The sequence below is a fragment of the Lissotriton vulgaris genome, chromosome 2_1 (genome assembly GCF_964263255.1).
Source record: "Lissotriton vulgaris chromosome 2_1, aLisVul1.2, whole genome shotgun sequence".
In the NCBI taxonomy this organism is placed as follows: domain Eukaryota; kingdom Metazoa; phylum Chordata; class Amphibia; order Caudata; family Salamandridae; genus Lissotriton; species Lissotriton vulgaris.
Genome location: NC_141687.1, coordinates 586,344,270 through 586,360,953, shown reverse-complemented (window position 1 = coordinate 586,360,953; position 16,684 = coordinate 586,344,270). Strand labels below are relative to the sequence as shown.

General features: G+C 44.3%; 1 protein-coding gene across 1 annotated transcript in view; it reads right to left on the bottom strand.

Annotated features, from left to right (window-relative positions):
* Nucleotides 1-16,684, bottom strand: part of DDB1 (damage specific DNA binding protein 1) — a 1,134,380-nt gene that overhangs the window by 580,553 nt on the left and 537,143 nt on the right. The window contains exon 16 of the mRNA XM_086955618.1: nucleotides 6,250-6,457. Coding sequence (XP_086811744.1) covers nucleotides 6,250-6,457 — 208 coding nt within the window. The remainder of the gene's footprint in view (nucleotides 1-6,249; nucleotides 6,458-16,684) is intronic.

Genomic DNA, 16,684 nt, shown 5'->3' with positions numbered 1-16,684 from the left:
TCTCTTTACAAAAAGAGGTAGATATGCTACAAAATGAGATGTGGCCTAGGCCTCTTCTTTCTCTTTTGTACCTACTGCAATGTTATTTTTTATTTACAGAGACTCCCATTCCGACGACGGGGAATGATACAAGCTATGGAAATCTATGAAATTTTTAATACTGGAGTAACGCAGTATATCAGGCACGGGGCTGTCCGCAGAAACACAAGTAGATTTGGTCCCGCTAGGCGGCATATCAGGGCATAGATCTACCGGCCCGCCACAAATCAACCCTCCATAAACAGATCTGTACCCTTTTCTGACTGTCAGGATATCCAAGATGAATAGCTCTGTCGTTAGTACATATACATCTAAACATGCTGCGTTCAGTGAACTGTGTGGTAACCTGTGTACATTTTCAGTTGTTGCACCTGTTTCGCATGCTAGTTTGAGGTTTAAAAATAACCAGTACCCTCTAATATGAAATGTATGTATAATGTACATTTTGGGCTCTGCCCATCATGTGCCATGGAAACTTTATTTTAATTTTCTTTATTGGCATTTCGGAAAACAAACAATATATACAACTTAGGCAGTTGCACATAGTATATGCTTGCAAGCTACAGTACTGTACATTGGAATGGTCTAATACTTACAGTATCCTGTAATAAATATCAAACATTGTACAACAGTACGGCGGGAGACATTTAAATTGCAGATTAGTCCACAGCGCACCTGGAATCGACAATCGTAACGGGGCCTATGTGGGTTTTCTAATACTCATAATGATCATGTGGTCAGTACTACTCCTAGTTCAGGGTGTTACCTGTAGTGAGGCTTGCGAACAGTGCTTAATTTGTCAAATAGTAAGTGCCAGGGCCCTGACCAGGAGGCCACTGCAGCTTGCACCACGCATTGCCCGTCATTGCTGTCAATGACGGTACCACAACAACTCTTTTGCTTGTACGTGCGACAGCTCAAGATTATTTGAAGTCCCCAAAACTATAGGAATGGCTGGGGAGGTAGGCATCAGTAATTGGAAATTGTATTAAAAAACAAGCTGTGTTAAGCTCCTCTCTAAATTAGATGAGCAGCGCAACCATGTGTCAGACTGTCATACTGTGTTGTTGACAATTAAGTGCTGGCGCCGAGCACCGGAAACCAACGGCTTAAATTAAGCACTGCTTGAGAGTGCATACCTACAAATCCCGGGATGCCACTTGAGAGCCCGCCCCTTCGTTTTATTGTGTGTGTGCCCACTCCAGAAAGGGACCCCATATGTCCTTTGGCCTGGATGCTGATGGCATCAGTTCCCAAAAGGTAGTTAGTTGTGTGTGGCTGAAGGTTACGTCTTGAATCCAAGCCTTCACAGAGGGGGCTCCCTTTCTCCCCCAGTGCATGGCTACCCGGCGTTTAGCACATAGTAATAACATAGCCCCATATATTGGTACGGGGCGGCGGCGCACCCATACCAATAGACCCCCAACCACCAACGTAAATCACAAGCCGCACACATAGGACCCTCCCCGACGGCACATTCGTAATGCTGTCAGTTACACCAAAGCCAAATCACACTGGGCAATCAGACACTGAAATCGGTTCGATCGTAATCATCCCCACGACTTCAGTACACAGCTGCATTGATTTGTGAGACTCAACACCCAGACGCCACAGCCGATCCCTTTTCCCGGTTATTATACCCCTGTTCTGTATGGCATTTACTCAGCCCCAAATACCACCGTTGACAAAATGTCTACCGATCAGATCCTCATTTAGATAGCAATATACTAAGCTGTAGCAGATGAAGTATATAACTCAAATGCATGTACTTGTATCGCAAATTGTCATGGTAAAATATAAATGGCAATAAAAATAAGTTAAAAAAAAAAAAAAGTAATAACATAGCATGTAGTTTACGGCTCCCAGCCAGTGTGTGTCTAACATATCCCAGTAGTTCAAGTAATGGGTCCGCCGTGCGAATTATATAATGTATTGTGGTGAAGATCTTAGACCAGAATGAGGCCAACCGGGGACAATCTCATGCCATTTGCAGGAACGTAGCTGGGGCAGAGCCACATCTCCAGCATCCGTCATCTGCCTTGATCCACATGCGGTGTAACTGGGAGGGTGTCCTACAGAATCTGTAGGGGTATTTATAATGAACCAAATGCAGCTTGTAGTTGGGAGACAAAGCTGCGAGTTGGTTGCAACAAAAGACCCATTGATCCTCCGTTACCTGAGTTTGCAATTCGGCTTTCCAAGACTGAAAGGCCTTTGGAGTTAACAGAGGGGCAGAATTTGCATATTATTATAAATGATTGTTATGAGACTGCGAGGGGAGTCTGTTTTTAACACATTTTTAAGGGCAAGCAGTGTAAGAGGAGGGCTGGGGAATGTGTCATGCATAGCCCTGCACGTAGCCCTAAGTTTATAATATAGGAACAATTCTGAAAAGGGCACTGCGTGCTCCTCTGCGGGTTCGGGGGGCCTGAACATCTACCCGGGGTATAGGTCAGCGAGGGTACGTAAGCCTATTTTTTTGCCAGTGCTCTGCTTGCGCCCTCCCCAATAGTGGGTATCATAGGGTTATGTGCCAGGGGAATGGACGGGACATACAAAAGTTTGAGATGAGCTCTAGCCTAGAGTCCATCCCAAGCCCACCTCATGGTTTCGACTGTGTTAATGCCGTCTCGATGCCATCTTTATGCCCGATATAGGGCCACCTGAAGGGGAACTGGCACTGCAACATCCATCTCCACAGTCGTGTGTGGTTGGCAAGGGGTGGGATGTGCCAAAAAATGCAGGAACTGGGCCTGTGCACGGAATGCATGTGCAGGGCTCCCAGGCCGCCCGGGGATAAAGGTAGGGTTAAGAGTTCCCATAAGATCCGTGACTGTCGACCCGTCCAAATCATATAAATTAGTTAAGAGTGAATGTAAGTAAAGAAAGCTTGTGTGAGAAGAATCAGAATATTAACGAATACATACAACAGTTTCGGCAGAACCACCATTTTCGCTACTGTGATTCTCCTAGCCAGGGACAGGGGGAGGCCAGTCCAGGCATTAACTTTCTCCTTTAGCCACAAAACTATACGCCCGTAATTCATATTACAGATATCCTGCATGTCCCTGCTAATCCACATGCCAAGGTATTTATTCGGGCCATTGGCCCATTTGAGTGGATAATCAATGGGGAAAGGTGTAGTAGCTTCCGTTAAGGAGAAATATAGTTGACTTGGCACAGTTTATTGAAATGCCGGATAGGCCTCAGAATGTAATTTATTCACCTAGGATAGGGGCAATGTTTGCCGCAGGGTCATTAATATATAGGATGATATTGTCGGCATCTAATGAAATCAGGAGGCCCCTCTTGCTGAACCACAGGCCCCTAGCAGAGTGGTGTTGCCTAATAGCACCGCCAGTAGTTCCATCGCTATAACAAAGAGCAGGAGGGATAGAGGGCACCCCTGTCTCGTAGCCCTCATTCTGTATGAACGGATCTGATAGCATACCATTCACTCGGATCCTTGTAGATGTCTTTGTGCGGAGAAATCATATGAGACTCACGAAAAGGGGGCTAAATCCCATCCTCTCCATGACTACAAATACATATATAAACTCTAGAGTATCAAATGCTTTTGTGGCATCAAGGAACATTGCAATTGCTTGCGTATCAAGGTGCAGGTACTGAACTACAGTAAAAAAGGTCCGAAGATTGTGTGACGTGGATCCCCCGAGGATAAACACAGATTGGTCTATGCTGGCTATCAATGGAAGCAACGGCTGCAGTCGGTTAGCAACCAGCTTTGCCAACATTTTAACATTCACGTTTATTAGTGAGAGTGGTCTGTAAGAGTCGATTTTGTCATTGAGTTTCCCTGGATTCAACAGGGTAATAATGATGCCCTCACGCATGGAGGGCGGTAAAATACCTTTGGTCTGGGCCTCCTCAAAGTGCGGTTTGGTGTGGGGCTACTTCCTCTGCATATACTTTGTAAAATGCGGTGGTTAAGCCATCGGATCCTGGGGCCTTCTCCAATGGGAGACCCTTAATCGCCTAGGTGTCATCCTCTACAGAGAAGGGGACGTCCAAGTATTCCCCGTGCCCCAGTCTCAACCAAAGCAGCTTCAGGGAATTCAGGAAAGACAGAAGGCCCTCCTGTACTGAGCAATGTGTGGCTGTATACGGTTTGGCATAAAACTGGGTGAATTTGTCCAATATCTCTTGTGGGACTCTAATCACCTGCGGGTTATCTCCCCGAATCTCACTAACATATGCAGTGGAGCGCGGGTTGCGAAGCATTGTCGCTAAGGTTCTCCCCGGCCTAGCCCCCTCCCCGTACCTCCTGGCTTGTGTGTGCTTACCCAGAAACTTCACGTCTCGCTGGGCCTCTTCCTCCAACTCCAACAGTTTTCCTTTTAATTAAGCATAAGGGTGGGGTCGTCAGTAGTAAAAAATCGTGTTTCGAGCTCCTAGATGTGTTTCTCGGGGGAGGCCAATGTGCCCCTGATTGCCTTCAGTACCAGGTCTTGACGTGCTATGCATTTACCCCTTATTACCGCCTTAAAGACCTCTCATAAGGAGGCCTGGGTTGAGACCGAACCAGCATTAAGAGTAAAATAGACTATATCCCCCTATATTTCTTCGTTAAAGACCTCATCCAATAGGGCATTAGGGGGACACCGCTAATTGAACATTTTGCTAGGTGAGTTTGGCATAGTAAGGCGCAGGAGACAAGGTGCATGGTCGGACAAAGATCTGGGGAGGTGAGAGACTTTCCATGTCCCCACATCCCGTGATACCAACCAATATTCTAACCTGGACCAGGCCCGGTGATACTCAGAGATACATGTGCCTTCCTTAATGTGTTGATGACGGTGACGCCATACGTCGATCAGATTATCGTCAGACATAATAGCATTTAATGAAGCTCTTACGTTAGGATGAAGGGAGCAGGTCTGCCCCTTCCTGTTCAACACGTCGAGTATTGCATTAAAGTCCCCTCCCCAGATGATAGTGTTGCATCTAGTTGCCCTCACCCTGGCCCATATGTTTTGAAAAAAGGCAGGGGTGTCCACATTAGGTTCGTAAACTGCTACTATTGCCACCGAGGTCACCAAGTAGTGCGATCTATTTGCCCGATGGATCGAGGTGAGATTCCCACTCTTTCCAGTCCAATCAGTGCCTCACGAGCACTGCCAAATAAAGTGCCTCGTTTTGTTCTGATCATTTTAAAAACATTATTTCTATCAGAATTTAAGATTTACAAAAACATGCTTCATTTGGGCTTTCCCATCTGCTACTTTTTGAAATATTTGTTCAGTTTGTTTACAGTTATTTAAATGTTTTGTTAGAAAACAATCTTACATTCTACACCCTTTAATACTCCACGTACCCCAGAAAGACTTTCAGATCGTTCACTTCACAAAATACTTTGTAGTCAGGTTAAGAAAAGTTAATACCAATCTACAAGTTGAAAGAATAAGCCTGACAATTGACCTCTGTCTTGAATGCATAGCAAATGTGATAAGATGAAAGCAAAATGTAAAGCCCTTTATATTGCTCATTTACCTTCTGAACTTCAGTATATTCATTATGAGGCTGCAGCAGCACCACTAATACCACTACCTCCCGCGCCTATTGATGCAACAGCCTCTTGTTACAACACTGCCTACAGACAGATATTTTTTCACTTTTTATCTTTAACTTAATGAAACACATTGTTTGCCTCGAAGAGACAGATCTTGCTTCCTTTGGCACACTGATGTGAAATACATTTTGTGGAAAGTAGAATAGAGCAAACCGGTTCGGGGTCACTGTGGGCAGATGTAGGACATGAACGGTTGCATGTGATGGGAGAGGTGTGGCGCCGTGGCTAGGGCGACTGACTCCGGAATCTGGGGATCACGGTTTGATCCCCGGCACCGGCGGAAGATTAGCCCAGCACATTGTGACTCTGGGCAATAGCTTGCTAAATCTTCCCGGCGGCCCCCAGCACCCAGAGACCCTTATGGGTGATTGTGCGATTATATATATATATATATATATATATATATATATATATATATATTTTGGAGCTTAAGGACAATAAAGAGCTAAGAAGTTATTAAACTTGTGTTCAGGGCCCTGGACACGAATGATACGACACTCACATGGTCTGTTTGTGCTAGGGACCTCAAGGGCACTGCCAAGGATGAACATACGTGGGAAAAATTAGATTTAAGAAAGCTCAGAAACTGTGCCAGGAAATTAACAATAGCCCACACTCACCTGTCAGGGTAACCATCGGAATTTAAGGGACACATGTAGTTGACCTCCTTCAAGTTGACGTTGGAAAATACCAGCTTATGGTTGCTGCTGTAGATAACAGTTGGCCGATCGGAGCAAGCGAAGACATTTGTAGTAGACAGTGAGCGAAATGTTCGGAGCACCGTTGGCTGTGTGCCAAGGGTCACCTTTTTCCTGTCACTGAGTAGTCCTGAACAGTGAAGGAAAGGTTACAGAATCAGATATGGAAATCCAAGAATATGCTACAAGGGAATACCAACAAGATTATCATACGAATGAGACAGTTCTTACTCCATCACAAACCACACAGCAACAAACACTGAAACCACAGGACTCTGAGGTGCCCACCCATGAACGCTATAACGTTTTACACGAAATAAATCTGGACTTTAAGGCACTAGGCAAACTCAAAAGACAGACACCAATCTAAAACCAACTCCTTCATGGGAAAATCACTACATCAAAATCTATTACTGCACACACTGTGCCAAAATAAGAACTTTAACATCATTCACTAGGTCAAAATAACAATAATGAAAGTATGAAGCGTGAGACACTGAGGCAGCATACACTCAGCATGCAGGAAGATCCTGGTGTGGGGAATGGGTGCTTAAGGCTATAATTCGACCATAAAACACTTGACAGGATTCATAGGAGCCCATCAGTGAAACTCATGATAGAAGCCTCACTAAAGTGCAAGTGGGGTCGATGGCTCTAAATCAGTAAGGCTGAGCCCTTTCAACGAAGAAAACAAACCAAATGCCAATACTGATACACAATTCTCAACACTTAGAAGGATGGCGCAGTACCATAAAAATCCATACGCCCATGAGCTACATCAATAGCTTTTTATTCTCATAGCACCTGTTCTTTTGAACTTATTTATTTGTACAAGAACACATAACTCCTTAATTAACCTTAGATAGTTTATACACAATTCCCACAATACAATATGATAACCAAACATTTATATGTACAAAACATCAAAAATCCCATTTCCTTACATTCATTCCCAAACTCATACATTCAAATCCAATCCTTGATTCATCCTTCACATTCAACCTACACGCACCAATGTACCTGTCCGTGAGGCCACTAAATATGTACTCAGAACTAGTTAATGGCCCCAACTAAAAGAACCAAACAAAGCAACGATGAATGCCTTAATTTAATGTGCACACTGTTCCCTCAAAAAGGTTCACAATTTTAAACAACAATTTCTAAACATCCACAACACAGCTTAAAGACTTTAGGCATACGATTGTTTGGTAAAAAAAAAAACAACGGTCTACGCGTTTCGAACCACCAAACTTTCAGGGTTCTCGTCAGGATCAAGAAACACAGTTTGACATCGTTAGAAGATCGACAATTCAACAACAGATTAACTTCTTTGTGCAATTAGAAATCTGATTGAGTGGTGTACAACTGGCTTCTAATGCTTCACACGTAGTGCTGTGGACTTGCCATGGCGTCCAACACTCTGGCGCCGTGTGAAGCTGGCTCAATGGCCGCCGTTTCTATTTCTGCCGGTGCGCTTAATCCCAAAAGGCTGCCACAAATTCAGTAGCGTGATCTGCTCTATGGCTCCGGGTAATTCTTTTATCAGAGCGTCTAAAAAAAGATTTCTGATTGCACAAAAGAGTTCATCAGTTGTTGAATTGTCGATCTTCTGACGCATGTCAAACTGTGTTTCTTGGTCCTGACGAGAACCCTGAAAGTTTGTTGGTTTCGAAACGCGTAGAGCTTTGTTTTTGTTTTACCAAACAATCGTATGCTAAAAGTATTTACGCCAGGTTGTGCAAGTTTATAAATTGTTGTTTAAAATGTTGAACATTTATGAGGGAACAGTGTGCATATTAAATTAAGGCATTAATCATTGCTTTGTTTGGTTGTTTTAGCTGGGGCCATTCACTAGTTGTTAGCCATTCACTAGTTGTGAGTACATATTTAGTGGTCTCACGGACAGGTACATTGGTGTGTGTAGGTTGAATATGAAGGATGAATCAAGGATTGGATATGAATGTAAGGAAATGTGATTTCTGATGTTTTGTACATATAAATGTTTGGTTATCATATTGTATTGTGGGAATTGTGTATAAACTTAGGTTAATAAAGGATTTGTGTGTTCTTGTACAAATGAATAAGTTCAAAAGAACAGGTGCTATGAGAATAAAAAGCTATTGATTAACTCATGGGCGAATGGATTCTTTGGTACTGCGCTATCCTTCTTGAGAATTGTGTATCAGTATTGGCATTTGGTTTGTTTTCTTCGATGTCAAAGAAAAGCATTAGACAATAGGATCCAGGAGCGGTAAAACATTATTGGGGCGAAGAGAACTTTGTGAACAGTAAACTATTGCAACCAGAGCAGATACTCACATGAGCAACAATCCCCAAAACCATAATTCAGAAAATTAAGTGTAATCACAGTATAACCTGGAATCTTTAATCAAGACCTCTTCACCAGACATCTTGAATCTCACCTTGGGGCTTCAAGCCCTCAGGTAAAATGCTATTTAAAAAACGCCATCACCCTTTTTGCAAAAGTAATTCGCAGTAGCGTTCATTGACCTCTTAGCCCTAAAGGACCCTTCCTCTAAATTAAAGGAACGTCCTCCACACAACAGAAGGGAAGCAGATCAGTATGTATATTATAAGCCTGGAGCGCTCATACGACCCTCACCCCTCAAACAGTTCTCCTGACTTCAACTCTTTCCTTTCCATCAATATCAAAGAGAACATTCTACAAATTTAACTATGAAGCATGCCTAGTGGAATATGTGTAAACAGCAAAGAAAAAGTTATGATTTCACATTCTGCAAACGTGTAACATGTATTACTGTGACTTGAAACCTCAAGGACAGAAGCCAGTACAAGACCGTTTAGCCTTCCTTCACGCCCTGAATTTATATCTGTTTTTCTCCTTTACTTCTCCATTCCTGGATTCATCAGGAGATCAATGTAGGCATGCCAGCATGCTGACTGTGGTTTATCTTTAGAGACACTTCAAAGGTCAATTCAGCAACAGCTTCCTTAGAATGAAACTCTCTTAGATGAAGTGATAGACCTACATTTCTATGCTTCTCAGGTGGGCATAACTACATTTCTAACCTCTAACAGATCAGCAATATTCTAGGTGAAGGTAGACTTTTGTAGCTCTGGAGAGTTGAATACAGAATCTATTTAACTTGATTATCCAATGTAATGAGACACCAGAAATAAAGATCAGCCCCCACCAGGAATAATGCCATGTACTCATTACCACATGAACCTAAAAATAAGTCTGACAAAGTTAATAGAAGGGAATATTTGAAGTAAATCCAGCTCAAGCAGTTGTTTGGGTGCCATTGTAGTAGGCTATTGGCAGTCTTGGTAAAGAGTAAAGGCACAGAATTTAGACTAAATGGCAGTGATTGGTTATTAGTAGTGCAAGTTCTCTCAGCGTGAACAAAAGCAATTGTAGGCCAGACAGGGAAATGAAAGTATACACCCTGTAGGCCAAATGTCACAACCTTCAGTTGCTCTGAATTGTTTCCAGTACCGAGGCAGGGTCACAATCTTGCAATTCTGTAGGAGTAGGAAAAGTTTGGATTGTATATATCTAGTATATTGGCATGGCTCACTTCCCTTTTTTTTGTATAACAAATGGTGGCAACAGTAGCCTTGATGCCTATACACACGAGTAGCAGGCTCTAAAGCGCTTCCCAGGAAGCATCCACTTTCTTCAGAAGCTGACTGCCTACTGACCTTGATACCAGCATTATGGGGGAAGTGATGGTGTTCCTTTGCCTCCTCAAAGAGCTAAGAGGTGGATTCAATTGCCCTGAACAGTCTCCTCTCTGATTGAGGTGTGGCGGAAAAAGAAGCATTGCCTGAAAATTGTGTCAGAAGAAGGCAATGATCATAAAGCATTCATATACCTCATTGGCTTGTTGAAGGTAAAGTCTGATTGGTATGTGGAGGAACTCTGGTTTGGTCATGCCAGTATTGCATTGCCGCAGTGTTTTATTCATTGAGGGATTTAAACAGGTGCTTTCTATCAAATTACATTTCCATTACTTTATAATGAGATCCCTGCTTCAAGTCCAAGGCTTCAAGCCCCATGTGCTGGTGCCTGAAAAGGGAAGCGATCAGTGTCCTGACATAAATACTAATACAGTCCATGGGCATCAGTAGATCATACTGTCAATTGCTTTACTCAAAAGTGTACTCCCCTTGGACATAAGAAGGGTCAACGTAAGCTAATTCAAGCAAATTGTGCTAGTGCTAATGACAAAACAAAGTCACGATTGCAGTAGTGTATCATGATGAGAAACTTGTTGTCGAGACTTTTGGCCTCCTTGAACATGACCAACATCATACCAGAGACAAAAGTGGAGGATGTGCAACTCTACTTGGGAGCCTATATTTGATGTCCACAGGCAAGTAGATAGCCACATTGGAGTGGACCTTCTCTTCAAAAACACAAAGGCCTATTTGAAGATCAGATAGTGCATCTGACACAAAGGTATTTGTGGGGAAGCCATAGCAGCAACCAAAGCAAAGATGCATGTATTCTATAATGGTGGGCGAGATTTATGATGTGCAGCGCTTCCACTGCTTTGCCCAAGAAAAATGACTAAGGAAGATGTCTACCATTGGTAGTGGGATCACAGTTATGCAAATTCAAATCAGAGGCAGCAACATTCAGCTTTTTGCCAGGATGTGTAAGGAGCGAAAAAATGGCAGACAAAGAAAGCCCTGGTATTAGGTTACAGAACAAACCACTTCACTGATTGATTTAATAAAAGATTCTGAAACTAGTCCACCTCAATATAAAATAGTTAGGCAAGAAGCAGAAACTACTCCTTAAGCGGGGCTCATCAACAAATACTTAAATGTAAAACTGAATTAAATAAATTAATAGCCAAAACTTTTTCACATTTATTTTACCAAGGAAACATGCACACCTGAGGCTTCTACCCCCGGTTTTGCTTGGCTAGGCCACCTGGCTATAAAATGAGGTTCTTGGACACATGAGGCTTCTGCCCCAGAGTTTGCCATGGCTACGCCACCTGGTTGCCGTGTAAGGGGAGAATCGGCAGGAAGAATCCATAGAAGGAAGACCGCATCTCAGAGGAGCATTTGCCACAACTCAGTCAGCAAAACGAAGCCATACGTATGAAAGGAGACACATAAGAAGATTCGAAAGGTAGCCCCTGTCCACAAAACACTAAGATTGGACAGAAATCAAAATCTAAAAGATATACCAAACCTGCGCCCCCCTTGCCGAAAAAACAGAAAATAAAAGCACAAGAAAAGGCCCATTCAAACGCTAAAGACAAGATACTCTGTGGGAGTCCACAAGAACAAACTGTAGTATTAACTAAGCCAGAAGGAAGAGCCATATATAGGACATTTGCAGCGATATTAGTGGTGGTATACTGGGATCATTTACATCGACCACTAACGTAAATGTGTGGTAAAGGCCTTGTACGGATTTGATTGGAAGATACCCTGCACACAAAGAAGAATGAAAGGATAAAACGATTTCTAAGCTGGTCCTGAGGAAGGTGGTCACATCCCACCGAAACGCGTAGACCTGGCGTTAGGAAACTTTTAAGATCTTTTGTTATTTCCAAACTTAGAGATTGTTTTAGAATTTGTAAGCGTGTGAAACTGTATGAATGTGATGTATGTGAGGTAGTTGTTATGTGTGTTAGGGGTATAGTTGGTCTTGTCGTATCTTTACACTTTGCACTTTTCAGAACAAACAAATACATGATTTGATTGCATAGATGATGATAACTGATGTTACATTGTATAAAGTATTTGGATTGTAACAAATGTTAATGAACTGATGAATTACACTTATATAACCAAAAAAAAGGATTCTGTAAAACGTTAAAAAAAAAAAGACAAATAAAATAATTGTTTTAAATAATTTTGATAAAATTGAAAAAAAGAAATAAAAGAGATTCAAATGAAAAATATGAGACTGTTATTCCTATACTAAATGTGAACTTTGATGGTTAAATTGTGAGAGCGAAGCCTGAAAAGAAATTATGATCTGACCATGGGGGAATTTTGATAAATTGTGATATACGCCACCTGGTTATAAAACTAGGTTTATCTCCAGCTCTAACAAAAGAGAAGGAGGATCAGTGTTTTTCAACAAGTAACATACCTTCGGTAATGATCTTTCTGATGAATACTTTATCTAACTGCAAATCCCTCATCTTTCGAATATTCCCTAGGCATGTGACTTGATAACAAAAAATTTTGAGCAGGACTCCTGGACACTAGTGGGTCACGTTGTGCAGCTCTGCGGCAAGTAAGCTCCACCTGTGCATGTTGTCAGTTGCTTTCTAGGCTACCCGCCGTAATGGAATGACCCTGTAAGCCCTCTATGGGCTGATTTTTAGCCAGTGCGTAGTAGATCTTTATACAGAGGACAATCCATTGAGGGTCTGTTTTTGCACTGCCTTACCCTTTTTTTGCCCCACAGGCCCTCAAAAGGAGCTGATCGTCCCCCCTTAATGTTCTTAAAAGTGATCTAAATAAAAGATTAGTGTCTTTAGGGGGTCCAAGCAATGGAGTCAGCAATGTCACTCTTCATCCAAAGAGGGCTGAGGTGAAGCAAAGAATGCCAGAAGGATGATAGCCTGCCTGAAATGAGAGTGAGCAGATTGATCTGTCAAGAACGTTGTATAAAGTGTGTTGACCGAAAGAGCCGGCATCTCGATATAATGAACAGCTGTGTTATGGAGATGAGAAAAACTGTCTTCAACGTCTGAATTCTCAATGGATAACTGGGCAGTGACACCAAAGGGGTGCACATAAAAGTGAAGATTAAGTTCTAGTCCTATCAGTCCCACAAATGGTTTTGGCATAAATAAATGTAAACCTAAAAAAAAAACTCATCACAACAGACGATTTAAATAAAGGGATTTGATCTAGCAACCAGAACATTGCCAAATGAGCAGATAAAGAGCCCTTAACAGTGCCCAAAGCAAGCTCTTGCTGGGCCTGGGACAGAACAATGCAAATGCTACTTACCAGTATGCATCTGTTCTTGGCATGTAGGGCTGCTGACATTCATATCTGTGCATAGATCGCCGCCTAGTGTTGGGTCCGGATGATTGCACATTGTTGTCCTGGAAGAGTCTTCGAAGTATCACGAGATAGGTGGCTCCTCCCCTGGACTACAGTGCGCATGGGCATCGCCTCCATCCCCAGATTGTTTTTAGCCATTGGCAGAGATGGAGTGAAGTATGTGAGTGATGCCTATGCTACGAGCAGATATCTGTATGAAGACTGCAGCTGCTACAGGCGCCGGGGAGGAGGGTGGGCGATATGAATGTCAGCAGCCCTACATGCCAAGAACAGATGCATACTGGTAAGTAGCATTTGCAGTTCGAGGCATGTGGGCTGCTGAATTCATATCTGTGCATAGAATACATAGCAGTCCTCCCATTATTGGCGGCCGCCCGTGCCAGCTGCAGCAGTCTGAAAAAGTGTCTTGAGAACAGCCTGACCAACAGCTGCCGGCTGTTTGGAGTGCACGTCTACACAGTAATGTTTAGTGAAAGTATGTGTGGTAGACCATGTGGCTGCTCTACAAATATCTTCTAAGGGAATATTACCTAAGAAAGCCATAGAGGCCCCCAACTTTCTGGTGGAGTGGGCTCTTGGTGGAATTGTGAGTGTGCGCTTAGCCTTAGCGTAACAGATCTGAATGCATTTTACAATCCACCTAGCGATCCCAGCTTTGGAGATAGCGTTTCCCTTGTGGTGTGAGGCAAATGCAACGAAAAGTTGCTTGGTCTTACGAAAATCTTTGGTCCTGTCAACGTAGTACATTAAGGCTCTTTTAACGTCAAGGGTGTGGAGCATCCGCTCCGCCAGCGACTCTGGGTTTTGAAAAAACACTGGCAACTCAATTGTCTGGTTCATATGGAATTGAGATACAACCTTGGGTAAGAATTTGGGGTTAGTGCGGAGCACCACCCTGTTAGCGTGTACTTGGAAGAAAGGTTCTTGGATGGTGAGCGCCTGCAATTCGCTTACCCTCCGTAGCGATGTAATTGCTACTAAGAAAGCGACCTTCCAAGTCAGAAACTGAAGCTCACAAGAGTGCAGTGGCTCAAAGGGAGGACCCATCAGCCTAGTAAGAACCACATTGAGGTTCCATTCCGGAGCTGGTGGTGTCCGTGGTGGAATGACCCTTTTGAGTCCTTCCAGAAAAGCCTTAATAGCAGGGACCTTAAAAGTGATAGGTGTTGCCTATTCTGGAGGTATGCTGCCATTGCAGACAAGTTAATGCGTATGGAAGAATACGCCAAATTACATTGGTACAGGTGGAACAGGTAACAAATGATGTTCTGAATGGAAGCATCTAGTGGGTCAATATCGTGGTTTACACAGTAAACGACAAACCGCTTCCATTTAGCCGCATAACAAGCTCTAGTAGTGGGCTTCCTTGCCTCCCTAATGATGTCCATGCAATCGGGGGGAAGATTGAGGTAGCCAAACTCTAGGACTTCAGGAGCCAGATCGCCAGGTTGAGCTGTTGCGGATCTGGGTGCTGAATGTCGCCATGGCTCTGCGTCAGAAGGCTGGGAGTGAGATGAAGCCTTTGATGCGGTACCACGGAGAGTTCCAGAAACGTGGTGTACCATGGTTGGCGAGCCCACGTTGGAGCAACCAGGATGAGAGTCATCGAGTGCTGCCTGAGTTTGCGTGCCACCAGCGGTATCAGAGGCGCTGGGGGAAAAGCGTACGCAAATCTGCCTGACCAGTTCATCCACATCGCATTGCCCTGTGATTGCGGGTGTGGGAACCTGGCGGCGAAGCTTTGGCATTTTGCGTTCTCCTTTGTGGCGAACAGGTCTATCTCTGGATGACCCCACTTTCGGAAGTACGGTTGGAGTACTGATGGATGTATCTCCCACTCGTGCATTTGGTGGCTGTGCCTGCTGAGCAGGTCCGCCATCTGGTTGTCTTTGCCCGGGAGATGCTCCGCCATGAGGAAGATGTTCCTCTGAATGGCCCACTTCCACATGCTCTGAGCCAGATGAGACAGCTGCGGAGTGTGTGCCCCCCTGCTTTTGAATGTAGTACATGGCCGTCATGTTGTCCGTCCGGATCAACACGACCTTGTTGCACAGATGTACTTTGAATGCCTTCAAGGCCATGAAGATTGCCATCAGTTCCAAAACGTTGATGTGCATCTTCCTTTGCTGTAGTGTCCATAGTCCCTGCACTGTGTAGTGGAGTACATGCGCTCCCCATCCTTGGAGAGAAGCGTCCGTTGTCAGGATAATCTGTGGCACAGGCTCCTGGAACGGTCGGCCCTTGCAAAGGTTTTGTGGATTCCACCAATGCAGAGAGTTGTATGCCCGACCGCTCATCAACACTAGGTCTGTCAGTTGCCCATGAGCCTGAGTCCACTGACGTGCTAGGCACTCCTGAAGCGGACGCATATGTAGTCTCGCGTGCGGGACTATGGAGATGCAGGAGGCCATCATGCCTATCAACTGCATGAACACCTTCGCTGGAAGCGAGTGCTGAGGTCTGAATCGTTGGATCAGCGTTTGGATACTGGCGATTCTCACTGAATTTGGCTGCGCAGTGGCTGCCAGAGTGTCTATTGTAGCGCCCAGATACTGCCGTATATGGGCGGGTTGGAGATGGGATTTCGGGTAATTCAGGGAGAATCCCAGATCGTGCAGGAGATGAATGGTGCGGGACACGTGGTCGGCGCACTGCTGTTCTGTTTTTGCCTGAATGAGCCAGACGTCCAGATAAGGATAGACGTGGACGTTCTGGCGTCGTAGATGCGCCGCCACAGTCGCCAGGCACTTTGTAAAGACTCTTGGCGCTGTGGTGACCCCGAACGGCAGAACCCTGAACTGGTAGTGCTGGTCTTGAATCGTGAATCTGAGATACTTCCTGTGGGAAGGATGCAGGGGGATATGAAAGTATGCATCCTTTAGATCCAACTTAGCCAGGAAGTCCCCCTGTTGAAGCAGAGGGAGTACCTGCTGTAACGTGAGCATATGGAAGTGCTCCGAGAGAACATACCAGTTGGGGATTAGAAAATACAGGGAGTAAACCCCTGTTCCCCTTTCTTGCAGTGGGACGAGCTCTATTGCCCCTTTTTGCAGCATGACTTGAACTTCCTGCTGCAACAAGTGCAAGTGCTCGACGGACATAGGACGGTTTCTTGGAGGTATGTTTGGTGGAGTGGAAGTAAGTTCCAGACAGTAACCGTACTGGATAAGAGATTTGACCCACCTGTTCGTGGTGATGGATTTCCACGCGGGCAGGAACTGCTGGAGTCTCCCCCCGACCGGTGTTGTGTGGTCGGGGGGCAGTGACAAGACGTCACTGCTTGTTGGCGGCGGTGGACCTGGAGCTGTTGTTTCCACGTCCC